We start from the raw sequence: 27,404 nt of genomic DNA, 5'->3' as shown, positions 1-27,404 counted from the left end.
AGGAAGTGGTGTATTCTCTCCAGTCTGACAAAGTGCTCTCTACTGCCACCTCTGTCCATGTCATGAATTGTCCAGAGCAGCAGCAAATCCCCATAGAAAACCTCTTCTGTTTTCCATACTAGAAAGAATACACCACTTCCTGCAGGACATACAGCAGCTGATTAGTACCGGAAGACTTAAGATTTTTAAATAGAAGTTAATGACAAATCTATATAACTTTCTGAAACCAGTTGATTTGAAAGAAAAAGATTTTTGCAGAAGTATCCCTTTAAACTGTTCTGATAATTGACCCATAACAGATCTCAGAGTCACATGACAATAGTGGGTGTGGTTTCATATAAGATAAAGCTGGTGACCATGAGCTCCTAACACCAAGGCCTGAGGATGGGGTGATGGGAGGACGACACAGTGATAGCCCGGTATAATGTCCTGTGACCATTATGGTATCTTTATACCATAGATGAGTCCTCCAATCACCCAGAGCAGAGCGATAAATAGCAGCCCCTGCTCTGGAGGAGTCCATGTTACAGAGTCATCCATTCATTTGAATGGGCACCATGTAATACCCCATTTATCCAGTAGTGGCCACTGTGGTGCGGTGCAGGACTAACTGCCGCCGATCACCGGGGATTTCAGCCCTCACTTACGGCAGAAGGTGTTCAGATGTGACAACCCTTTAAGAGCGTAATAATTCATCAAGGAAATGACACGTCAAACTCCAAACCCCACCGATTATTTCTTTACCTTTTGCCCTGCAAAGGTGACCTGAACATAGGGATCTACTAGGTCTTTGTTTTCTCCAATAAGAGCTTTCTTCACATTGGCCATGATGCTGGTGTTCATTCGCGGCAGACCCTCGGCCCGATAGATTTTGACATAGAAGCGCGCCCACTGACGCTCTGGAGGAACCCCGTCTGGAAGGAGCAGATTGCTGTGGGGAAGACACAGACATAATGGATAGTTCTCTATGATGTGACATAACCAATACAGTCTGAAGGACCTGCAGAAACAATAACCTATAGGGCATCCATGGCTCTCCAGACCTGCTGTACTGGTACAAACCAACACTGAGTATGTGGTCTCCAGCTGCTAAAAAAGACTACAACTCCCAATCTGCAGCACATCCCGGGAGCTGTAATTCAGCAACAGCTGGTGGGACCACAGGTTGGAGGTCACCTCTGGAGATCCACAGTTTGATTTCCAATCGGTCACATTCCACTCCAATCACTAAACTACTGATGTAAATAAGCTGGAACCATCACAGTATGTAGTGTTATCCCTCTATGGCCAATCATGGTGACTACACTGGGCTTGTAAAAAGGCACCATACCACCACCCTGCAATATTGTGGGTGTGTAAGAGATCACCATACCACCACCCTGCAATATTGTGGGTGTGTAAGAGATCACCATACCACCACCCTGCAATATTGTGGGTGTGTAAGAGATCACCATACCACCACCCTGCAATATTGTGGGTGTGTAATAGAGCACCATACCACCACCCTGCAATATTGTGGGTGTGTAATAGAGCACCATACCACCACCCTGCAATATTGTGAGTGTGTAGAAGGGCACCATACCACCACTCTGCAATATTGTGAACTACAAGGCCTGCTGTATGTAGAACTGCTAAGGCTATTGGTTAAGTAGTTTGTAACTATAGACATAGCAATGCCACCATCACGGTCCTGTCATAGTGGTGGATTAGGGCCATAAATCAATATACCCATTAGGCTGACAGCGTCTTCCCTTCCAGATTGAGAAGAGATGAAAGCTCAGCCGAGGTGAGAGCCCATGTGCATGGGGTGAGCGATTGAAGGTGAAGGTGAAGCCTGAATAACATCAGATGCTAACACCTTTGGTGCAGTATAATAATCCATCTAGCTAAAAGGGGGTAACCCCTGGGCCCCAGTCTCCAGTATATATATATATATATATATATATATATATATATATATATACATACACACACACACATTATGAGCATATTTTGTTCTGGGACTGTGCTTGTAATCGTAATTTACTCTTAAACTAAAGCCAGTCTCTTTTTTATGGTAGAGGTACCCCTGCCCCCCCCCCAGGGTCTCAGGCCCGGTGTGACTGCACCCCTATAGCTGCCCATCCCCAGGGTGTTAGGCCCGGTGTGACTGCACCCCTATAGCTGCCCATCCCCAGGGTGTTAGGCCCGGTGTGACTGCACCCCTATAGCTGCCCATCCCCAGGGTCTCAGGTCCGGTGTGACTGCACCCCTATAGCTGCCCATCCCCAGGGTGTTAGGCCCGGTGTGACTGCACCCCTATAGCTGCCCATCCCCAGGGTCTCAGGCCCGATGTGACTGCACCCCTATAGCTGCCCATCCCCAGGGTATAGTCTGCCATGAGATATGACACATGTATTAGGATAATCTTGTCTCCACTCATTCTTCTTCTTTTGCTCATTTCCCCTTTGTTTCATATTCTGCATGATATAAATCTAGAATTATCCGGTAACTTCCTCTGGTTCATTCTCCTCTGTCATAGTCTGTACACATGTTGCAGCTTCGTCAGAGATGTCATTTCTTGCCTGTTCTCGCCTGGAGATGGCAGGAGCGGTGCGGCTCCCCCATGTCTTATAGGAACAGGCTTTGATGTGCGTCTATTAAAAGCCTCCGTCTCTCCTGAATATTATAAGAGATTCTAGTGCTGCACGCAGGTACTGACAGGCCACGACTTAAAGGGGAACTATCAGCAAGTTGGACTAATCTAACGTTCTGATATGTTCCTATTTCACAGGAGATGCTGAGCAGGATGATATGTCTCTTATAGTATGTCTCTTATAGCATGTCTCTTATAGCATGTCTCTCATTGTATGTGTCCTATAGTATGTCTCTTATAGCATGTCTCTTATAGCATGTCTCTTATTGTATGTCTCCTATTGTATGTCTCTTATAGTATGTCTCTTATAGCATGTCTCTTATTGTATGTCTCCTATTTTATGTCTCTTATAGCATGTCTCTTATTGTATGTCTCTTACAGCATGTCTCTTATTGTATGTCTCTTATTGTATGTCTCTTATTGTATGTCTCTTATTGTATGTCTCTTATTGTATGTCTCTTACCTTCCTCCTCAATGCCCTTTTGGTGCAGTTAGTTTTGCTCCACGGTAAGACCATTAGGATCACTGGGGCACCCGTTATGAGCACTATCCGCCCCCATAGCGCTGACCTGCCCCTGGCCGTCCCGCCCCTTTCTAATTATAATTAAAGGAGAGGGCTGTCTGGGGCTGGATCAGCGCTATGGGGGCGGATCAGTGCTCCTAACAGTCTCACCGGACCGTGGAGCAAAAGACTAACTGCACCAGAACAGCGTTGAGGAGGAAAGTAAGAAGTACCTTTTTCCTCAGCGTCTCCTGCGCAATAGCGACATATCAGCAGGTTAGATTTGACCAACCTGCTGATAGTTCCTCTTTAAAGAGGCACTCTACCAGTAAAATATAAGCCGAAACGCGACCGGGTATGGAAGCTGAGCCCCTTTCACTTCAATAGAGTTTGACTGCAATACCGCCTTTTGTACGGGTGTTGCGCTGGATAACTGCAGACACATAAACGTCCCTACTCTGCATAGGCAGAGCACAGTTTAGTTATAGGGGGTACAGAAGTCACACATGTACCTGGCCCTGGTGCCTCAGGGGCCCACACGGCTCCTCTGCTACAGAAGATCAGCAGTATACGTGTCACATCACAGGTCCTGTTGCAGATTTACCACTGGGGCCCAGGAGAGTTAAAAGTACAGAATAAAGACTGTGCTTTATGGCCGCTGCAAAAAGTCTCTGAAAAGATCATCCTGGCCGTTACTGCAGTAGCGGCTGGATGATCTTTTCGGCCGCAGGGTTCTGATGCGGACAGATTAATGCGCGCCCGCATCAGAACTCCCCATAGCACACAATGGAGTGAGTGGCCGGAGCCGCTCCCTCCATAGTGTGCACTGACAGGGTTTTCGGCGGCTGCTATTCACTGAAGAGCGGCTGCAGAAAACTGACATGTCAGTAGTTTGCAGCGCTGCTAGGGATCCCGGCCAGAGTGTATACCATGTGTATGTATATATGTACTATGGGGGACATGTATCAAGCAGTGTACCTTGTGCTCCTTAGCATTTTTTGGCGTATGTGTGATGTGCACAGACCTTCGTCAGATTTACTAAACAGTGTAGCTCGGTGTATGTGTGAAAGCCTACGCCTGTTTTTTGCCTTTTTGACTCTTGTGGGAGTGGTTATTTGTAAGATTTTTCTCAGCCAGGATTTATCATGTTAGAATTTTGAAATATTCGCATTTTCGTTTGCATCTGTACTCCAGTCCCAGGGTAGCGGAACTTTCCTAACCAAGGTCAATTCATGAATATCTGCAGTAAAATGCGCAGCGCCAGGGAAACTATGGCAGGTGATTTATAAACCTACATGTGAATGTTCATAAATCCCTTACTAGGCTGCAAACATACAGTGGGGAAAAAAAGTATTTAGTCAGTCACCAATAGTGCAAGTTCCATCACTTAAAAAGATGAGAGGTGTCTGTAATTGACACCATATTAAACCTCAACTATGGGAGACAAAATGAGAAAACAAATCCAGAAAATCACATTGTCTGATTTTCTAAGAATTTATTTGCAAATTATGGTGGAAAATAAGTATTTGGTCAGTAACAAAATTTCATCTCAATACTTTGTTCTATCTCCTTTGTTGGCAATGACAGAGGTCAGACGTTTTCTGTAAGTTCTCACAAGGTTGGCACACACTGTTGTTGGTATGTTGGCCCATTCCTCCATGCAGATCTCCTCTAGAGCAGTGATGTTTTGGGGCTGTCGCTTGGCAACACGGACTTTCACCTCCCTCCAAAGGTTTTCTATAGGGTTGAGATCTGGAGACTGGCTAGGCCACTCCAGGACCTTGAAATGCTTCTTACCAAGCCGCTCCTTCGTTGCCCTGGCGGTGTGCTTTGGATCATTGTCATGTTGAAAGACCCAGCAGCCACGTTTCATCTTCAATGCCCTTGCTGATGGAAGGAGGTTTGCACTCAAAATCTCAGGATACATGGCCCCATTCATTCTTTCATGTACCCGGATCAGTCGTCCTGGCCCCTTTGCAGAGAAACATCCCCAAAGCATGATGTTTCCACCCCCATGCTTTACAATAGCTATGGTGTTTGATGGGTGCAACTCAGTATTCTTTTTCCTCCAAACACGACAAGTTGTGTTTCTACCAAACAGTTCCACTTTGGTTTCATCAGACCATAGGACATTCTCCCAATACTCTTCTGGATCCTCCAAATGCTCTCTAGCAAACTTCAGACGGGCCCGGACATGTACTGGCTTAAGCAGTGGGACACGTCTGGCACTGCAGGATCTGAGTCCCTGGCACTGGCGTAGTGTCTTACTGATGGTAGGCTTTGTTACATTGGTCCCAGCTCTCTGCAGTTCATTCACTAGGTCCCCCACGTGGTTCTGGGATTTTTGCTCACCGTTCTTGTGAACATTTTGACCCCACGGGGTGAGATTTTGCGTGGAGCCCCAGATCGAGGGAGATTATCAGTGGTCTTGTTTGTCTTAAATTTTCTATTGCTCCCACAGTTAATTTCTTCACTCCAAGCTGGTTGCCTATTGCAGATTCAGTCTTCCCAGCCTGGTGCAGGGCTACAATTTTGTTTCTGGTGTCCTTTGACAGCTCTTTGGTCTTCACCATAGTGGAGTTTGGAGTCTGACTGTTTGAGGGTGTGCACAGGTGTCTTTTTATACTCATAACAAGTTTAAACAGGTGCCATTACTACAGGTAATGAGTGGAGGAAAGAGGAGACTCTTAAAGAAGAAGTTACAGGTCTGTGAGAGCCAGAAATCTTGATTGTTTGTAGGTCACCAAATACTTATTTTCCACCATAATTTGCAAATAAATTCTTACAAAATCAGACAATGTGATTTTCTGGATTTGTTTTCTCATTTTGTCTCTCATAGTTGAGGTCTACCTATGATGTCAATTACAGACGCCTCTCATCTTTTTAAGTGGGAGAACTTGCACTATTGGTGACTGACTAAATACTTTTTTTCCCCACTGTATAAGCCAGTGCACAATGATAAAAATATTCGCAAAAAAAGGTGCAAATGATAAATCTCCCCTTATGTGTATACACTCTGGCCGGGATTCCATAGGCAGCAATGGCACATATATTTTCGTACAAATGTCAGGGGTGTTATCTTGCCTATCTTGTCTCCTGCAGCACCGCATTACTGTCACTCTGACCCCTTATAACCCATGACTGGCCTTGGGGACACATATAGAAACCAGAGACACTATATTAGCCACAAATTGCCATGAATAGTTCCAAACAGCACAAGAGATAATACATGTATAATACACATATCCCACTGTGTAGTCCTCCTGTATTCTCCTGGCTCTAGGTATAGGGGGGGCTCTGGACCCCACTAATCACTATGGTAAATGGCTCCATTCCCAGGTGTATACCTCTGCATATCCTCATCTATTACACAGCTTAGGCCCCTGTATCCTGCCGCCCCCATCCCCCGCCTCCCCCCTCGCCCTCCTGGATATTTTGGAGCCTTTGGCCTTAATTAACAGATAATAAATGAGTGAAATCTCTTTTAATCTTGCGGTGTCCTCAGGAGATCTCCATTACTGGGGCGGCTGGATGTGATGCCTGCGGGGACCTCATCAGGCATAGGTGACGGCTCGCTATGTCCTGACCTCATTTCATGGCTCCATAGATTATTACATCTATACGTATTATTAGAATTGTGTGACCTGCAGCCAGGCCGTAATAACATTACAACGGGATAGTATAACTATCTGTATTGCTTAATGTTTTGCTTAAAGGGGTACTCCAGGGAAAATGTTTTTCTTTCAGATTAACTGGTGTCAGAGAGTTATATAGATTTGTCATTTATTTCAATGATAAAATCTCCAGCCTTCCAGTACTTATCAGCTGCTGTATGTCCTGCAGGAAGTGGTGTATTCTCTCCAGTCTGACACAGTGCTCTCTGCTGCCACCTCGGCCCATGTCATAACTGTCCAGAGCAGGAGAGGTTTTCTATGGGGATTTGCTGCTGCTCTGGACAGTTGATTTGAAAGAAAAAGATCTTCGCCAGAGTACCCCTTTAAGATTGTCCGTCTGTGTCTGCAATGGGGAACAAAACAGGCTAAGCCCCTGCCTCCTAGGTATGCCCCACCCCTTTAGCTGTGTCTGCAATATGGACAAACATAAGCTAAGCCCCACCCTCTTTAGCTGTGCTTACAAATATGGGCAACACAGGTTACACCAACCCTTTCTTAGTTAAGCTCCACCCCTTTGGTTGTGTCTGCACTGGTGACCAACATCGGCTAAGCTCCACCCTCTTAGCTAAGTTACACCCCTTTATATATGCCTGTAGTGTACTTTAGGATAAGCTCCACCCTCTTAGCTAAGCCCCACCCTTTCAGAAATTCTCCAAAAAGTGAGGAGAATAGAGACAGCCCCATAGGGAACCTCACCCCTCAATGTCGTCCTCATCCGTCTCATTGGACTTATGAGGAGTCTTTATGTTGTCGCCTTTCCCCACCACAGCGATGTCACATTTCAGGTAACCTTTCACCCCGGCGGTGATGTCATCAGGGTCGGAGAGGATTGCCCACTTGTGGTAGAACTGGTGCTCTGTCGAAATAAACACAAATGAAAATTAAACACAGCACTACTAGAGGTTGTGTGTGGTATTGCAGCCTACATCCATCCAGTGATGATAAGGTGACATTGTATACATCAGTCAGGTGTGGCCATGTTATAAAAGGAGGCAGCCATGTTTTGCTGATCTTGGATAGCCCCTCATACTTTTGTAGTAAGTGATATAAGCAATATGGGACTGTGAAGCCCCCTGTGCCCGGTCTATATTACTTATATACCTACCAGGCTGAGTATACACCGTCCCCACATCTAATTTAAAGGAGCCGACCAGGGTGCCACTGCGCAGCAGGTTCTTGGAATGGATGACCTGTGTGATGGCGACAAAGAGAAGTTATCAGCAATATCCATTAGAGTCAGACGAGTATCTGGGATTATTCATTGTGTTATGGAAGCCCCAATGTCAATGTATTACCACAAAAACTCCCATGATGCCGGGACTGAGGGCAAGTGTGGTTTCACAACAGCCGGAAATATTGGCTGGGACCCCACAATAGGTGTTACTCGGGTGATATAGGGTAAACAAGGATGGATGAGGAGAAAAGAGGCAGGTATCATGAATCAGCCACTTCCTTTCTTAGGCTATGTTTACTATGTTTGCAATCGTTTGTTTTTTTTTTCATCCATTTTATGCACCCCCCCCAATAAAAAAAATAAAATAAAAAAAAAATAAAAAAATGGATGTATTTGTGTGTATCCATTTTGATCTGTTTTTCTATTGACTTTAATTATAGAAAAGGATGAAAAAAAACAGACCAATACGCATCCGTTTTTTATAGGGTACACAAAATTGTGGTTGACCACATTGTTGTATACCCTAAAAAAATTATTTATGATGAAAGTCAATGGAAAAAAAACAATCAAAATGGATACACAAATACATCAGTTTTTTATCCTCCCCCCCCCCTCCCACCCCAATAAAACATGATAAAAACGGATTGCAAAAACGTGGTGTGATCCCGGACCCAGACTGGACGGCCTACCAGCTGCTGGAGTTTTCCCTACAGCATTGGATCCTGTGTCATGTTTGGTCTACTGCTCTGGTATCTGGTGGGCTTCATACCAATGTATATGTGTCCGGTCACATTACTCTGCACATACGGTGAGAAGATATATACTAGAGAAGACATTTCCACTGGAAAGACACCGTCAGCTGCATGGTGAACACTCGCTCAGCTGAAGGTGTATGACGAGGGGAAAGAGCCTCGAAATAACCATCTATAGATGGCCGATGCTTCCTTCTGGAGGAGACTCTGGGCTGGCTAGAACCAGACATTTTAGATTTGCATACTTTTTCCCATAATGCACTACCTGAAGAATAGTTCCAACTCTGTCCATGTCAGGATCTGTCCAGAGCAGGAGAGGTTTTCTATGGGGATTTGCTGCTGCTCTGTTCCTGACATGGACAGAGGTGGCAGCAGAGAGCACTGTGTCAGACTGGAGAGAATACACCACTTGCTGCAGGACATACAGCAGCTGATAAGAACTGGAAGACTGGAAATTTGTAAATTGAAAACAGTTGATTTAAAAGAAAAGGATTTTGGCCAGAGTACTCCTTTAAAACCGAGAATATGTTAAAAACAAAATATGGCAAACTGTGACAAACTTTGGCTCAATTTACAACAGGGTCCGAGCACAAAAACTTTGGTAAATCTGCCCCAATGTTCCCCTGGAGGTAGGGACAGGCCTCGTATTGTGAGGTATTAGGGGGCGGTGACCACCGCACGCTCTACTTACTGACAGCTTGATGATTTTGTCGAACATCACATCCGGAGGCACATGGAAATCAAATACAAAGTACTGAGGGGAGAAAGCGAAAAACACTGTGAGCAGATGGGTCCCTGGCCCAATAGGGTTAGCACAGTCATCTCCTGAAATACTGTGTACTGCTGAGGGCTCCATCCCTTCTATGTGTCTCTCAGCCCATGACCACCCCCCTCTGCTGAGGGCTCCATCCCTTCTATGTGTCTCTGAGCCCATGACCACCCCCCTCTGCTGTGGGCTCCATCCCTTCTATGTGTCTCAGCCCATGACCACCCCCCTCTGCTGTGGGCTCCATCCCTTCTATGTGTCTCAGCCCATGACCACCCCCCTCTGCTGAGGGCTCCATCCCTTCTATGTGTCTCAGCCCATGACCACCCCCCTCTGCTGAGGGCTCCATCTCTTCTATGTGTCTCAGCCCATGACCACCCCCCTCTGCTGAGGCCTCCACCCCTTCTATGTGTCTCTCAGCCCATGACCACCCCCCTCTGCTGAGGGCTCCATCCCTTCTATGTGTCTCAGCCCATGACCACCCCCCTCTGCTGTGGGCTCCATCCCTTCTATGTGTCTCAGCCCATGACCACCCCCCTCTGCTGAGGGCTCCATCCCTTCTATGTGTCTCAGCCCATGACCACCCCCCTCTGCTGAGGGCTCCATCCCTTCTATGTGTCTCTCAGCCCATGACCACCCTCCTCTGCTGAGGCCTCCATCCCTTCTATGTTTCTCTCAGCCCATGACCACCCCCCTCTGCTGAGGGCTCCATCCCTTCTATGTGTCTCAGCCCATGACCACCCCCCTCTGCTGAGGGCTCCATCCCTTCTATGTGTCTCTCAGCCCATGAACACCCCCCTCTGCTGTGGGCTCCACCCCTTCTATGTGTCTCTCACCCCATGACCACCCCCCTCTGCTGAGGCCTCCATCCCTTCTATGTGTCTCAGCCCATGACCACCCCCCTCTGCTGAGGGCTCCATCCCTTCTATGTGTCTCTCAGCCCATGACCACCCCCCTCTGCTGTGGGCTCCACCCCTTCTATGTGTCTCTCACCCCATGACCACCCCCCTCTGCTGAGGGCTCCATCCCTTCTGTGTGTCTCTTAGCCCATGACCACCCCCCTCTGCCGAGGGCTCCATCCCTTCTATGTCTCTCAGCCCATGACCACCCCCCTCTGCTGAGGGCCCCATCCCTTCTATGTGCCTATGACCACCCCCCTCTGCTGAGGGCTCCATCCCTTCTGTGTGTCTCTTAGCCCATGACCACCCCCCTCTGCTGAGGGCCCCATCCCTTCTATGTGCCTATGACCACCCCCCTCTGCTGAGGGCTCCACCCCTTCTATGTGTCTCTCAGCCCATGACCACCCACCTCTGCTGTTGGCTCCACCCCTTCTATGTTGCTCTGAGCCCATGACCACTTCCCTCTGCTGAGGCCTCCATCCCTTCGATGTGTCTCAGCCCATGACCACCCCCCTCTGCTGAGGCCTCCATCCCTTCGATGTGTCTCAGCCCATGACCACCCCCCTCTGCTGAGGGCCCCATCCCTTCTATGTCTCTCAGCCCATGACCACCCCCCTCTGCTGAGGGCTCCATCCCTTCTGTGTGTCTCTTAGCCCATGACCACCCCCCTCTGCTGTGGGCTCCACCCCTTCTATGTGTCTCAGCCCATGACCACCCCCTCTGCTGAGGCCTCCATCCCTTCTATGTGTCTCTCAGCCCATGACCACCCCCTCTGCTGAGGCCTCCATCCCTTCTATGTGTCTCTCAGCCCATGACCACCCCCTCTGCTGAGGGCTCCATCCCTTCTATGTGTCTCTCAGCCCATGACCACCCCCTCTGCTGAGGCCTCCATCCCTCCTATGTCTCTCACCCCATGACCACCCCCCTCTGCTGAGGGCTCCATCCCTTCTATGTGTCTCTCAGCCCATGACCACCCCCCTCTGCTGAGGGCTCCATCCCTCCTATGTCTCTCAGCCCATGACCACCCCCTCTGCTGAGGGCTCCATCCCTTCTATGTGTCTCTCAGCCCATGACCACCCCCCTCTTCATACCCACCTCATTGTAGTAGGGGCAGTTGGTTGACTCTTTCATTGATGTGTATTTCTTCTCCTCTCCGACCTCCACGCACACAACGGGATCCATGTTTAAACCCACCAGCTGCCGCGCTTCGATTACCGTGATACTGACCTGTGGGGGAATACAATGGGAGATGACAAAACAACATGGAGGACACTGTCTCTGCACATAGAAGAAGTCACAGCACTGGTGTCTGACTTACTTGGTAATCCATTGGCCTCCCAGCGCTCGGCTCCATCTTAATATCAGGCTTGGACCTTAGTGGGATAAATTATTGGATATGATCAGTCACGGCATTGCAGATGGATTAGTAAGAAACGTTGTTAACACTTCCCGGTGGTCTAGAACCATACTATTTGTAAGAGTTGCTGCTCGTAGGGCAGGAGCTAAAAGCTGACCCGGATCTCATGGACCACCACAGGGTAGAACGTAATAGGATTCAAAGAACCTGTGTACAGGATTGTCTAATGGTCCTTTTACACGGGACGATTGATCGTTCGTTTTTGCACGATAACGGTCAAATTCGAACGATAATCGTACGTGTAAACGCAGCAAACGATCAAACGACAAACAAAAAATCGTTCATTTTGATCTTTCAACATGTTCTCAAATCATCATTGATCGTTCGCAAAAAATTCGCAGATTGTTCCGTGTAAACATTCTTTCAGCGATTTCACCTATGTGTGAGATAGGCTTAAATGATCGCATAGCAAATTTTCCGTACGATGTATCGTTCCGTCTAAACGCTCATCGTTATAAAAAAAACATTGTTCATTCAAAATCGTTAATCGTGCGATGGGGCGAATTATCGCACCGTGTAAAAGTACCATTAGAAAGGGTCAAGCCAAGAAAAGAGAAGTTTTTGCCTCTTCAGAGCCTCTGAACCCAGCCTGAAGCCACATTACACTTCACCTGGGTTAACTGTTTCACTGCCACTGACCACCTGCCATCATCTGCCTAAGGTAAGGTTTATGTAACTGTTCAATAGCAAGAGAGAAGGAAATCTAAGAGATATGCGCATGTGGGTGCTGCTGTCCCCAAATACTTTATACGGAATCGGCTAGTGGTGGTGGCCTTCTCCAATTTTCTAATTAAGTCATTGAGTTTTTGGATCTGTTGGAAGAAACTGATATGACAATGGCCATGATCACTAGTGCAAGAAAATGTAAACCGCGCACGATACCCCCACCCCGGCATAAAGAAAATCCCTGAGGGGCAATTGCTTCAAAGAGAACGATGGTCCCAATGCTTTTTAGGAGAACAAATACAGTGTGGCCAGAAGGGAATCTATGTAGACTAGTGAAATCTGACCCCACAGATAATACTGCTGCCTCTACCTGCTCCATGCACCTGCAGCAACCCCAATGGCCCTGCTGCCCCTGCAGCTGACACAGGGTTAACTCTTTCACGTCAATAGGCCTTCTCTGTGAAACTTTCTTTAATTATAACCATGTTGTCTATGGATTGAACACGACTGGGCCTAGATGGGATGTACAGTTCAGACCCTACATAATGGAATGAATAAGCACAGATCAGCTAATGGATTCCTCAATGACAAGCGTCTATTGACATTGTGCCGCTCTGTATAATACGGAGCCTTATGGTGAAATCTACTCAGACGCCCTTGAACCCCCTTTAGGCTTGTGTAATGATTATAGGTATACACAGCTCCTGCCTCCTCCCCGGTGGTCTCTGTCACTCCACTGAACCTTTCTTTTATTCTGCCTTCCTGATGCTATTTTATAGTATTGTATAGGTGGTTTATTTATTTGTTTTTCCTGTTTCTCCTACATTATGAATGTTCTCCTCACTGCTCAGACTCATCACCATTGCATGTATTATATGTGTCCTATGTATTATATGTGTCCTATGTATATACATCCTGTATTATACAGTATGTGCCCTATATATATACATCCTGTATTATATGTGTCCTATGTATATACATCATGTATTATATGTGTCCTATGTATTATATGTGTCCTATGTATATACATCCTGTATTATATGTGCCCTATATATATACATCCTGTATTATATGTGTCCTATGTATATACATCATGTATTATATGTGTCCTATGTATTAGATGTGTCCTATGTATATACATCATGTATTATATGTGCCCTATGTATATACATCCTGTATTATATGTGTCCTATGTATATACATCATGTATTATATGTGCCCTATGTATATACATCCTGTATTATATTTGTCCTATGTATTATATGTGCCCTATGTATATACATCCTGTATTATATGTGTCCTATGTATTATATGTGTCCTATGTATATACATCATGTATTATATGTGTCCTATGTATTATATGTGTCCTATGTATATACATCATGTATTATATGTGTCCTATGTATATACATCCTGTATTATATGTGCCCTATGTATATACATCCTGTATTATATGTGCCCTATGTATATACATCATGTATTATATGTGTCCTATGTATTATATGTGTCCTATGTATATACATCCTGTATTATATGTGCCCTATGTATATACATCCTGTATTAGGGCTGGGCGATATAAACGATATGCCAAAATATCGTCATCAATTCGGTTGACGATATGGATTTTTGGCATATCGTCATATCGCGATATACCACGGAGCGGTAGTGAATAAGCTTCTCACTTACCGCTCCGTGGTACCGCGCTGCAGGGCCTTCCGTTCACGCATTGTCAGCGCGCTAGCGCGCTGATGCGTGTGACGTCAGGTCTCCCAGTGCATGCTGGGAAGAAGACGCGGCCCGTCTCGCCTCACGGACTCCATCAGCCAGCCCTGCAGGAAAGGTAAGTAGCAGAGGGGTCGGGGGCGGGCGGCAGATGGCTTGGCATGGGGCTGATGATGGCCCTGGCTGGGGGGACATGATGGCTGGCACATGAAATGCCTGGAAAACAGTGAGGGGTGAGATGGCTGGCACCGGGGGGGGCGGGGATTGGGGGTGCTGATGACTGGCAACGGGGGGCTGATGACTGGCGACGGGGGGCTGATGACTGGCACAAGGGGGGCTGATGACTGGCACAAGGGGGGCTGATGACTGGCACAAGGGGGGCTGATGACTGGCACAAGGGGGGCTGATGACTGGCACAAGGGGGACTGATGACTGGCACAAGGGGGGCTGATGACTGGCACAAGGGGGGCTGATGACTGGCACAAGGGGGACTGATGACTGGCACAAGGGGGGCTGATGACTGGCACAAGGGGGGCTGATGACTGGCACAAGGGGGGCTGATGACTGGCACAAGGGGGGCTGATGACTGGCACAAGGGGGGGCTGATGGCACAGGGTGGGCTGATGACTGGCACAAGGGGGGCTGATGACTGGCACAAGGGGGGGCTGATGGCACAGGGTGGGCTGATGACTGGCAAGGGGGGGTGATAACTGGCACAAAGGGCGCTGTAGGCATAGGGGAGGGCTGATGACTGGCAAGGGGGGGTGATAACTGGCACAAGGGAGGGGGGGCTGATGACTGGCACAGGGGAGGGCTGATGACTGGCAAGGGGGGAGTGATAACTGGCACAAAGGGGGCTGAAGGCATAGGGGAGGGCTGATGACTGGCAAGGGGGGGTGATAACTGGCACAAGGGAGGGGGGGATGATGACTGGCACAGGGGAGGGCTGATGACTGGCACAGGATGGGCTGATGGCACAGGGGAAGGCTGATGACTGGCAAGGGGGGTGATAACTGGCACAAAGGGGCCAGCATAGGAGAGGGCTGATGACTGGCAAGGGGGGCTGATAACTGGCACAAAGGGGGCTGAAGCCTTTGTGCCAGTTATCAGCCCCCCTTGCCAGTCATCAGCCCTCCCCTCCCTTGTGCCAGTTATCACCCCCCCTTGCCAGTCATCAGCCCTCCCCTATATATTTATAATTATATATCGTGATATATCGTTATATCGTGCATGCATCAAATTATATCGTGATATAAATTTTAGGCCATATCGCCCAGCCCTATCCTGTATTATATTTGTCCTATGTATTATATGTGCCCTATGTATATAGATCCTGTATTATATGTGTCCTATGTATATACATCATGTATTATATGTGTCCTATGTATTATATGTGTCCTATGTATATACATCCTGTATTATATGTGCCCTATGTATATACATCATGTATTATATGTGTCCTATGTATTATATGTGTCCTATGTATATACATCCTGTATTATATGTGCCCTATGTATATACATCCTGTATTATATTTGTCCTATGTATTATATGTGCCCTATGTATATACATCCTGTATTATATGTGTCCTATGTATATACATCATGTATTATATGTGTCCTATGTATTATATGTGTCCTATGTATATACATCCTGTATTATACAGTATGTGCCCTATATATATACATCCTGTATTATATGTGTCCTATGCATACATGTATCATGTATTATATGTGTCCTATGTATATACATCCTGTATTATATGTGCCCTATGTATATACATCCTGTATTATATGTGTCCTATGTATATACATCCTGTATTATATGTGCCCTATGTATATACATCCTGTATTATATGTGTCCTATGTATATACATCATGTATTATATGTGTCTTATGTATATACATCCTGTATTATACAGTATGTTCCCTATATATATACATCCTGTATTATATGTGTCCTATGTATATACATCATGTATTATATGTGTCCTATGTATACACATCATGTATTATATGTGTCCTATGTACATACATCCTGTATTATATGTGTACTATGTATATACATCATGTATTATATGTGTCCTATGTATATACATCATGTATTATATGTGTCCTATGTATATACATCATGTATTATATATGTCCTATGTATATGTACATAATGTATTATATGTGTCCTTTGTATATAAAAACGGTCATGTGAAACAGTGACAGTACAGGGTACCATTACCTTTTATTAGAGACATTGGTTGTGACCGCTGTGACTGATGCCAGGGATATGGTGTCAGGGTCCAGTCCTCCCCCCAACCGTATTGCTTTCCGGTCCAGATCTTCAGTCTCCAGGACGGCCGGCTCATCTATAATGACATATGCAGAGTGTTAGGATATATCAGCCCCCCTATATTATAGAACACAGATATACAGAAGTGCAGAATAGGCCGCTATAGTGCTAGGGGGTCCGAGTTGAGCCCAGCAGTAACTAATCACGGTGGGGGGTCCGAGCTGAGCCTAGCAGTGACTAATCACGGTGGGGGGTCCGAGCTGAGCCCAGCATTGGCTAATCACGGTGGGGGGTCCGAGCTGAGCCCAGCAGTGACTAATCACGGTGGGGGGTCCGAGCTGAGCCCAGCATTGACTAATCACGGTGGGGGGTCAGAGCTAAGCCCAGCAGTGACTAATCACGATGGGGGTGCGAGCTGAAGCCCAGCAGTGACTTATCACGGTGGGGGTGCGAGCTGAAGCCCAGCAGTGACTTATCACGGTGGGGGGGTCCGGCTGGATCCGCTCATGGGGGTCACATTACCTTGCTTCCTGCCGTCATCCTTAGGAGGTCGAGTCTTCCCGAGCTTCATGGCCGAAAAAACACCTTTACCAACTCTGCAGAGAGAGGAATCGGTCAGTGACTATAGTGAGAGGCAGGTGGTGCACACCGACTTACCAGAGTCATCCTATGTAACAGCGGAGCCCAAAGATTTAACATCAGGACACATTAGTAATGGTGCGTCACTATGCCTGACTCCCCCCAGTATCAAAGACCTCCCCCAACCATGAGATGGCCGTTCTGAGCACCACATCTCCATCTCTCACAGCAGGAAGTCCCAGCACTAGTCCCAATGGAAGGTTCTAGCCATCATTAATCTAACAGCTTTATATCACGAGGGCAGAGAACTTCTTGAGGCTATGATGGTGTTCACACCATCAAAATGATTACAAAATAATGGCCGTTATTTGTCATTATAAGATGGCCGTCCATTAAAAACAACCATCATTTTGATAGCTTGTGAATGCATAAGTCCCAAATACATCCTGAAGATCCTACAGATCTGCATTAGCCCCTCCCTTATACCCACCCACTCATAGTCATCGTCTTAAAGGAAAACTGTCTATTTGTTACAAGTTGTTGCTATGACATTTAATATGTTGAAAGGTTCTCCTTAGCAACAGACTACATACTGCTACTTTGCAGTCTGTTGGTAAGGAGTATTTGGAAAATTTTAATGTACTAAGGCAAAATGTTTCAGAGAACTGCCCTCAGTCCCAATAGATTATGTATCCCCAAATACTTTGGATGGGGCACCCAGCCCGCCCGCAGCTCACCTCATCTGCCCTCAGTCCCAATAGACTATGTATCCCCAAATACTTTGGATGGGGCACCCAGCCCGCCCACGGCTCACATCATCTGCCATCTGCCCTCAGTCCCAATAGATTATGTATACCCAAATATTTGGATGGGGCACCCAGCCCGCCCACAGCTCACCTCATCTGCCCTCACATCATCATCAGCTTCTTTTAGTTTTTCATTATTGCTGCATTACAATTGAGCAGGAGAATATATATATATATATATATATATATATATATACACACACACACCACCTGTACTATACACCCACAGGGCCGAGGTCCCAGCAGCTCCGCAGCTCTGTATCAGAGTCCATAACATCAATATTTGCTGGATTTACAGAAATCTGTTCATGAACATTTGCTTTCTATGACTCATTGGGGGCTGATGGGCTTTGAACGGGCTGTGTCCTAGGAATTCATCAGGGTTAGAATAACGTGGCTGCTTTCTGCATAATACAGCGCCACTTCTGCATGAAGGTTGTGTGTGGTATTGCAGCTCAGCGCCATTCACTTCACCTAGTGATATCTCCAGAGCAGCGTTTCTCAAAGTTCCACTACCCATGAACATATTTGCACAGGTAGATATGAGACAGACAGACAGACAGACAGACAGACAGACAGATAGATAGATAGATAGATAGATAGATAGATAGAAGATAGATAGGAGATAGAAGATAGATAGATAGATAGGAGATAGATAGATAGATAGATAGGAGATAGATAGATAGATAGATAGATAGATAGATAGATAGATAGATAGATAGATAGGAGATAGATAGGAGATAGATAGATAGAGAGATAGATAGGAGATAAATAGATAGATAGGAGATAGATAGATAGATAGATAGATAGATAGATAGATAGGAGATAGATAGGAGATAGATAGATAGATAGATAGATAGATAGATAGATAGATAGATAGATAGATAGATAGATAGATAGACAGATAGATAGGAGATAGATAGGAGATAGATAGATAGATAGATAGATAGATAGATAGATAGATAGATAGATAGGAGATAGATAGAAGATAGATAGATAGATAGATAGATATGAATCAGTCTGGAGTGCACTCAAAAACCAGTGTAGGTAATCTTCAGGGCTGCTCCTCTTTGTATACCGCCAGGTGACGCTAAATGATTGATGGCGGTATAATGGATCTGCCCGGGTTCTATTACTTAGGGGCTTGTTCCTTTTCACAGCTGGATGCCTTTCCTTCCTCCCTATAATACAGTAATATAATCACCGCTCCTGTCTATTGTAATATGTGGCGGGTGAGACAATGATCATGCCGGACGTATAGAATTCATTAGGATCACACCTGTATATAATGTACATCCCTGATCTGGGGGATCAATCAGTCCTATAGACAGCACACCTATATATAATGTACATCACTGATCTGGGGGATCAGTCCTATAGACAGCACACCTGTATATAATGTACATCCCTGATCTGGGGGATCAGTCCTATAGACAGCACACCTGTATATAATGTACATCCCTGATCTGGGGGATCAGTCCTATAGACAGCACACCTGTATATAATGTACGTCACTGATCTGGGGGATCAGTCCTATAGACAGCACACCTGTATATAATCTACATCCCTGATCTGGGGGAGGGGGATCAGTCCTATAGACAGCACACCTGTATATAATGTACATCACTGATCTGGGGGATCAGTCCTATAGACAGCACACCTGTATATAATGTACATCCCTGATCTGGGGGATCAGTCCTATAGACAGCACACCTGTATATAATGTACGTCACTGATCTGGGGGATCAGTCCTATAGACAGCACACCTGTATATAATCTACATCCCTGATCTGGGGGAGGGGGATCAGTCCTATAGACAGCACACCTGTATATAATGTACATCACTGATCTGGGGGATCAGTCCTATAGACAGCACACCTGTATATAATGTACATCCCCGATCTGGGGGATCAGTCCTATAGACAGCACACCTGTATATAATGTACATCCCTGATCTGGGGGATCAGTCCTATAGACAGCACACCTGTATATAATGTACATCCCTGATCTGGGGGGTCAGTCCTATAGACAGCACACCTGTATATAATCTACATCCCTGATCTGGGGGGTCAGACCTATAGACAGCACACCTGTATATAATGTACATCCCTGATCTGGGGGAGGGGGATCAGTCCTATAGACAGCACACCTGTATATAATGTACATCACTGATCTGGGGGATCAGTCCTATAGACAGCACACCTGTATATAATGTACATCCCCGATCTGGGGGATCAGTCCTATAGACAGCACACCTGTATATAATCTAATCCCTGATCTGGGGGATCAGTCCTATAGACAGCACACCTGTATATAAAGTACATCCCTGATCTGGGGGATCAGTCCTATAGACAGCACACCTGTATATAAAGTACATCCCTGATCTGGGGGATCAGTCCTATACACAGCACACCTGTATATAATGTACATCCCTGATCTGGGGGATCAGTCCTATAGACAGCACACCTGTATATAATGTACATCCCCGATCTGGGGGATCAGTCCTATAGACAGCACACCTGTATATAATCTAATCCCTGATCTGGGGGATCAGTCCTATAGACAGCACACCTGTATATAATGTACATCCCTGATCTGGGGGATCAGTCCTATAGACAGCACACCTGTATATAATCTACATCCCTGATCTGGGGGATCAGTCCTAAAATCAGAACCCCTGTATATAGGTGATGGTGGATCAAACGCAAGAACGCGTAGGGCTTTGGTTACATGGCGTCGCTCAGACTAAACTTCTGCTAAAATGGTGCTGGAATGTTCTGAAGGAGTAACCAGAGGAGTGGAACATTCTAGTCCACAGGTGTCAAACTCCAGCCCTCCAGCTGTTACAAAACTACAATTCCCATTATTCCTGGACAGAAGATCTGGGCCATGGGAGGACAGAAGGTCTCTGCCATGGGAGGACGGGAGGTCTGGGCCACGGAAAGGCAGAAAGTCTGGGCCACGGGAGGACGGGAGGTCTGGGCCATGGGAGGACAGGAGGTCTGGGCCATGGGAGGACCGGAGGTCTGGGCCATGGGAGGACGGGAGGTCTGGGGAATGGGAGGACGGGAGGTCTGGGGAATGGGAGGACAGGAGGTCTGGGCCATGGGAGGACGGGAGATCTGGGCCATGGGAGGACGGGAGATCTGGGCCATGGGAGGACGGGAGGTCTGGGGAATGGGAGGACGGGAGGTCTGGGGAATGGGAGGACAGGAGGTCTGGGCCATGGGAGGACGGGAGATCTGGGCCATGGGAGGACTGGAGATCTGGGCCATGGGAGGACGGGAGGTCTGGGGAATGGGAGGACGGGAGGTCTGGGGAATGGGAGGACAGGAGGTCTGGGCCATGGGAGGACGGGAGGTCTGGGGAATGGGAGGACAGGAGGTCTGGGCCATGGGAGGACGGGAGGTCTGGGCCATGGGAGGACGGGAGGTCTGGGCCATGGGAGGACGGGAGGTCTGGGCCATGGGAGGACGGGAGGTCTGGGCCATGGGAGGACGGGAGGTCTGGGCCATGGGAGGACGGGAGGTCTGGGCCATGGGAGGACGGGAGGTCTGGGCCATGGGAGGACGGGAGGTCTGGGCCATGGGAGGACAGGAGGTCTGGGCCATGGGAGGACGGGAGGTCTGGGCCATGGGAGGATGGGAGGTCTGGGCCATGGGAGGTAATCATAACACCGGTAACCGCGGGTACAAGTCTTTCAGATATATTCACTACAGTCACCCAAGCTGTGTACTCCTCCTTCTCAGTAGGACTGTATATATTTCCCTACTAGTAACACTATAGGGCTAACAGGATACCCTGAGACTTTCTCACAGGATTACTGTTCTTAAAGGAATTATCTAAGAAACTGTGACCAGATTCCAAGCATCCAGAAGCCTGTAACCCTGCTCCTCTGTGCTGTGAGGAGTACTGGCTGCCAGGCAGTACACAGGGGACTTAAAGGGATATTCTTGCAAATTAAATCATTTATCAGACTTCCCTCTTTCTCCTGATATCCTCCTCTTTCACTCCCATTGTCGATAGCTTGTTGTCTAGGTTACAGACCACCACTCTGCTCTAAAAGCAGTGGTCTCGCTGGTGTATATATAGGCATAATGTAGATGTATAAAGATATAATGTATAATATTATAATACTGTATAATATTTATAAATATGTATACTGTAGCTATATATACACCAGCCAGACCACTGCTTTTAGAGCCGAGTGGTGGTCAGAAACCTAGACAATGAGCTGTCATCAATAGGAGGGAAAAAAGAACATGTCCGGAGAAGGAGGCAAGTTTGCTAAATGAATGTATTCACAAAAATATTTTACGAGTCCTACAAGTAGAACTATATTAGATGAGAAGAGAATACCCCTCTAAGTAAAGTTTACCCCTGTCTTGCAAGTTAGCCACATGTCTGGGTTGTCTGTATTGCACACACCATCATGGGTACACCCTTAGATACGTCACCAAGTGTACCACAGGGTCAAGGACTTCCTACAATTGTGCAGACCCCCAGTTACAAAAGCTGTCCACAGGGGGCAGCAGAGAGATTACAGGGAACAGTGGGACAATGAGGAGGCTCCGAAACCCCCTGCTGTATACAGAGCAGTACTGCGGACTGCCTGCAATGTGCTGCATCTCCCAGCAAGTATATAGTAGATGAAACTATGTCTAGGAAATGGCGATAAATCCAGCGCAGTCTCATCTATCTATGAGCTGTCTGAATGCAAGGTAATGTATACAGTGCATATCCGCTATTATCAGAGCTCCTGAAACACTCTGTGCTGCTGGAGCACCCTGCGGTGCCTTATCTGACAGCCACCCATAGGGGGCAGCCAACGTCTGGACACTGAAGGAGTGGCCTCTGCCCCTGTTGACCACAAGACAGACAGGTAGTATATAGAATTCAGGATGGGATGGTCCAGTAAGCCCCCTAATTTAGTAAGTTAACTGGCAGTCCTATGTAAATCCCTCAATGATCTGAGAGAATCCTTGTACGTATCTGTTTCCTGGAACTGCATCCAGGCCAACCACATTGGGGTAAAATAGGCTGAGGAGTCCTGGAGGCTAGAGGTCAGGTCCTCCATGTACATGAGATCCAGAGAGGGAACGGAGGAGGATCTTGGTATTTTCCAATAAAGAGGAACACATGATCCGGCAGCCATGTCTACAAACCTCAGGAAAGAAGGCTTATAGACTGTCAGAGACAGAAGGAGAAGGAAGAGTGACGGAGCCATAGGAATCGTCAGGACAGTGACCTTCTGAATCCCTGGGGTCACCTCCAACTAGAATGGCTTCAGGTGAGAGCAATCTGACCAACTCAGCACTACTATATCTAACAAACTGAGCACCACTATATCCGACCAACTCAGCACTACTATATCTAACAAACTGAGCACCACTATATCTGACCAACTCAGCACTACTATATCTAACAAACTGAGCACCACTATATCCGACCAACTCAGCACTACTATATCTAACAAACTGAGCACCACTATATCTGACCAACTCAGCACTACTATATCTAACAAACTGAGCACCACTATATCCGACCAACTCAGCACTACTATATCTAACAAACTGAGCACCACTATATCCGACCAACTCAGCACTACTATATCTAACAAACTGAGCACCACTATATCCGACCAACTCAGCACTACTATATCTAATAAACTGAGCACCACTCTATCCGACCAACTCAGCACTACTATATCTAACAAACTGAGCACCACTATATCCGACCAACTCAGCACTACTATATCTAATAAACTGAGCACCACTCTATCCGACCAACTCAGCACTACTATATCTAACAAACTGAGCACCACTATATCCGACCAACTCAGCACTACTATATCTAACAAACTGAGCACCACTATATCCGACCAACTCAGCACTACTATATCTAACAAACTGAGCACCACTCTATCCGACCAACTCAGCACTACTATATCTAACAAACTGAGCACCACTATATCTAACAAACTGAGCACCACTATATCCGACCAACTCAGCACCACTATATCTAACAAACTGAGCACCACTATATCCGACCAACTCAGCACTACTATATCTAACAAACTGAGCACCACTATATCTAACAAACTGAGCACCACTATATCCGACCAACTCAGCACTACTATATCTAACAAACTGAGCACCACTATATCCGACCAACTCAGCACTACTATATCTAACAAACTGAGCACCACTATATCCGACCAACTCAGCACTACTATATCTAACAAACTGAGCACCACTATATCCGACCAACTCAGCACTACTATATCTAATAAACTGAGCACCACTCTATCCGACCAACTCAGCACTACTATATCTAACAAACTGAGCACCACTATATCTAACAAACTGAGCACCACTATATCCGACCAACTCAGCACCACTATATCTAACAAACTGAGCACCACTATATCCGACCAACTCAGCACTACTATATCTAACAAACTGAGCACCACTATATCCGACCAACTCAGCACTACTATATCTAACAAACTGAGCACCACTATATCTGACCAACTCAGCACTACTATATCTAACTGAGCACCACTATATCCGACCAATTCAGCACTACTATATCTAACAAACTGAGCACCACTATGTCCGACCAACTCAGCACTACTATATCTAACAAACTGAGCCCTGCGACATCTAACGGTTCTGGCTCAGCTGGGCATACATTCCCAAGACCAGACTAGGCTGTGTAGGTCCATGAGACATCATCCATAACACAGCAGTCAATTATCCATGTGTAGAGATTGGGACATAGCGAGGTATGAGCAGCATTGTTATATTCGAGGCGCAGTGGTGCTGAGTTTGTCACATCTTGACCGCCATCACCTCGCCGCCCATCTAAGAACAGAGAGTCCACCATGTAACAGAAGATCTACTCACCAAGAACGGATCCCTCTTCATCCACTCAGCGCTCACCCACCTCCGAGGAGCTGACCCTTAAGACGTCTAGGCTCTTCAGAACCTCTGGGCCTTATCCCATCATCTTACGCTGTGGCCGCCTTCTGCTTTCGGATGGCATTAGCCAAAAAAAACCAAAAGAATAGAAGGAAAGAGTTTGGGAGCAGGTGAGGGGCTTGTCTGAGAGGTGAGGGACATGGAGAATGGCTGCCACCTGATATCAGCCATGAATATTAGATGAAGAACCTGAGCCGGGGGCTGGGCGGGGACCTGTAACCAGAAGACGTGACATGGAGAAGTGGCTGTGACAGCTGCGGCCATATTGGTCTGGTGTGAGGTGTAAGCCCAGGAGTCTGGTGTCTCTTCTCCGCTCTCTCTCCTGCTCTTCCTTGCTGGTGGAGTCTTGTCATAGTCCTCTGGTTCTGGAGAAGTCTCCAGGTTTTCTCGCTGAGGCTGGTGAAGGCCGCCGAGGGCTCACGTATCCCGTTACCCATGATATTAAATATTTACCGGCAGACAAGACACAGATATGGCTTTGGGTTTCTGTTCTTCAATGCGCCTTTTATGCTGCAGATGCTAAGCGTGGCCACAGAGTGTGCAGGGGAGGGGGTAACTGGGGGTACACCTCAGAATAAAGATAGGGGGTACACTGCTTGTCTATAAGTAACCGGTTACTGATCATCACATACGAGGCTCTTACCATTCACTATAAAAGGTCGGCCCTGAGGTTACAGGGTTCATCTATTCCCCGTATCATTGCAGCTAGAAATGACAGAAATCTCACGGCTTCCGTAGTGATCGCTCAGAGCGGTTTCATAAGTGGATTACTGCCCCCGCCTGGCACTGAGCTGTATGATAAGTCAGGACCAAAAGGGAAGCTGGATGCAAGAAGCCGGAAGGGAAGCTGGATATAAGGAGCCAGAAGGGAAGCTGGATGCAAGGAGCCGGAAGGGAAGCTGGATATAAGGAGCCAAAGGGACGCTGGATGCAAGGAGCCGGAAGGGAAGCTGGATGCAAGGTGCCAGAAGGGAAGCTGGATGCAAGGAGCCGGAAGGGAAGCTGGATGCAAGGAGCCACAAGGGAAGCTGGATGCAAGGAGCAAGAAGGGAAGCTGGATGCAAGGAGCAAGAAGGGAAGCTGGATGCAAGAAGCAAGAAGGGAAGCTGGATGCAAGGAGCCGGAAGGGAAGCTGGATGCAAGGTGCCAGAAGGGAAGCTGGATGCAAGGAGCCGGAAGGGAAGCTGGATGCAAGGAGCCACAAGGGAAGCTGGATGCAAGGAGCAAGAAGGGAAGCTGGATGCAAGGAGCAAGAAGGGAAGCTGGATGCAAGGAGCCGGAAGAGAAGCTGGATGCAAGGTGCCAGAAGGGAAGCTGGATGCAAGAAGCCGGAAGAGAAGCTGGATGCAAGGAGCCGGAAGAGAAGCTGGATGCAAGGAGCCAGAAGAGAAGCTGGATGCAAGGAGCCGGAAGGGAAGCTGGATGCAAGGAGTAGGAAGAAAAGCTGGATGCAAGGAGCCAGAAGGGAAGCTGGATGCAAGGAGCAGGAAGGGAAGCTGGATGCAAGGAGCCACAAGGGAAGCTAGATGTAAGGAGCCAGAAGGGAAGCTGGATGCAAGGAGTTGGAAGAGAAGCTGGATGCAGGGAGCCGGAAGGGAAGCTGGATGTAAGGAGCCAGAAGAGAAGCTGGATGCAAGAAGCCGGAAGGGAAGCTGGATGTAAGGAGCCAGAAGAGAAGCTGGATGCAAGAAGCCGGAAGGGAAGCTGGATGCAAGGAGCCAGAAGAGAAGCTGGATGCAAGGAGCCAGAAGGGAAGCTGGATGCAAGAAGCCAGAACAGAAGCTGGATGCAAGGAGCCAGAAGGGAAGCTGGATGCAAGGAGCCACAAGGGAAGCTGGATGCAAGGAGCAAGAAGGAAAGCTGGATGCAAGGATCCAGAAGCGAAGCTGGATTCAAAGAGCCAGAAGGGAAGCTGGATGCAAGGAGCCACAAGGGAAGCTGGATGCAAGGAGCCACAAGGGAAGACCATCTGCTATGAACTCCATTTTTTACCCAAGACCACAAAATATAACCTACACCTATATCCTATACACAGGTAATAATCCACACCTATATCCTGTACACAGGTAATAATTCACACCTATATCGTATACACAGGTAATAATCCACACCTATATCCTATACACAGGTAATAACACACACCTATATCCTAAACACAGGTAATAATACACCTATATCCTATACACAGGTAATAATACACCTATATCCTATACACAGGTAATATAACCCACACCTATATCCTATACACAGGTAATAATACACACCTATATCCTGTACACAGGTAATAATTCACACCCATATCCCATACACAGGTAATAATCCATACCTATATCCTATACACAGGTAATGACACACACACCTATATCCTATACACAGGTAATAATATACCTATATCCTATACACAGGTAATAATACACCTATATCCTATACACAGGTAATATAACCCACACCTATATCCTATACACAGGTAATAATCCACACCTATATCCTGTACACAGGTAATAATTCACACCTATATCGTATACACAGGTAATAATACACCTATA

General features: G+C 46.9%; 1 protein-coding gene across 13 annotated transcripts in view; it reads right to left on the bottom strand.

Moving 5' to 3' along the window:
- The window catches only part of OTOF (otoferlin), a 256,523-nt gene that overhangs the window by 52,544 nt on the left and 176,575 nt on the right, over positions 1–27,404 (bottom strand). For all 13 annotated transcript variants that reach the window (XM_069973185.1, XM_069973187.1, XM_069973186.1 and 10 more), the window contains 8 exons: positions 17,013–17,086; positions 16,440–16,566; positions 11,721–11,775; positions 11,498–11,629; positions 9,429–9,491; positions 7,917–8,001; positions 7,508–7,667; positions 745–931 (listed from right to left, as the gene is read on the bottom strand). In XM_069973185.1, coding sequence (XP_069829286.1) covers positions 745–931; positions 7,508–7,667; positions 7,917–8,001; positions 9,429–9,491; positions 11,498–11,629; positions 11,721–11,775; positions 16,440–16,566; positions 17,013–17,086 — 883 coding nt within the window. The remainder of the gene's footprint in view (positions 1–744; positions 932–7,507; positions 7,668–7,916; positions 8,002–9,428; positions 9,492–11,497; positions 11,630–11,720; positions 11,776–16,439; positions 16,567–17,012; positions 17,087–27,404) is intronic.

Source organism: Dendropsophus ebraccatus, chromosome 6 (genome assembly GCF_027789765.1).
Source record: "Dendropsophus ebraccatus isolate aDenEbr1 chromosome 6, aDenEbr1.pat, whole genome shotgun sequence".
In the NCBI taxonomy this organism is placed as follows: domain Eukaryota; kingdom Metazoa; phylum Chordata; class Amphibia; order Anura; family Hylidae; genus Dendropsophus; species Dendropsophus ebraccatus.
The sequence above is the reverse complement of the archived record's forward strand: the minus strand, read 5'-3'. Positions and strand labels throughout refer to the sequence as shown.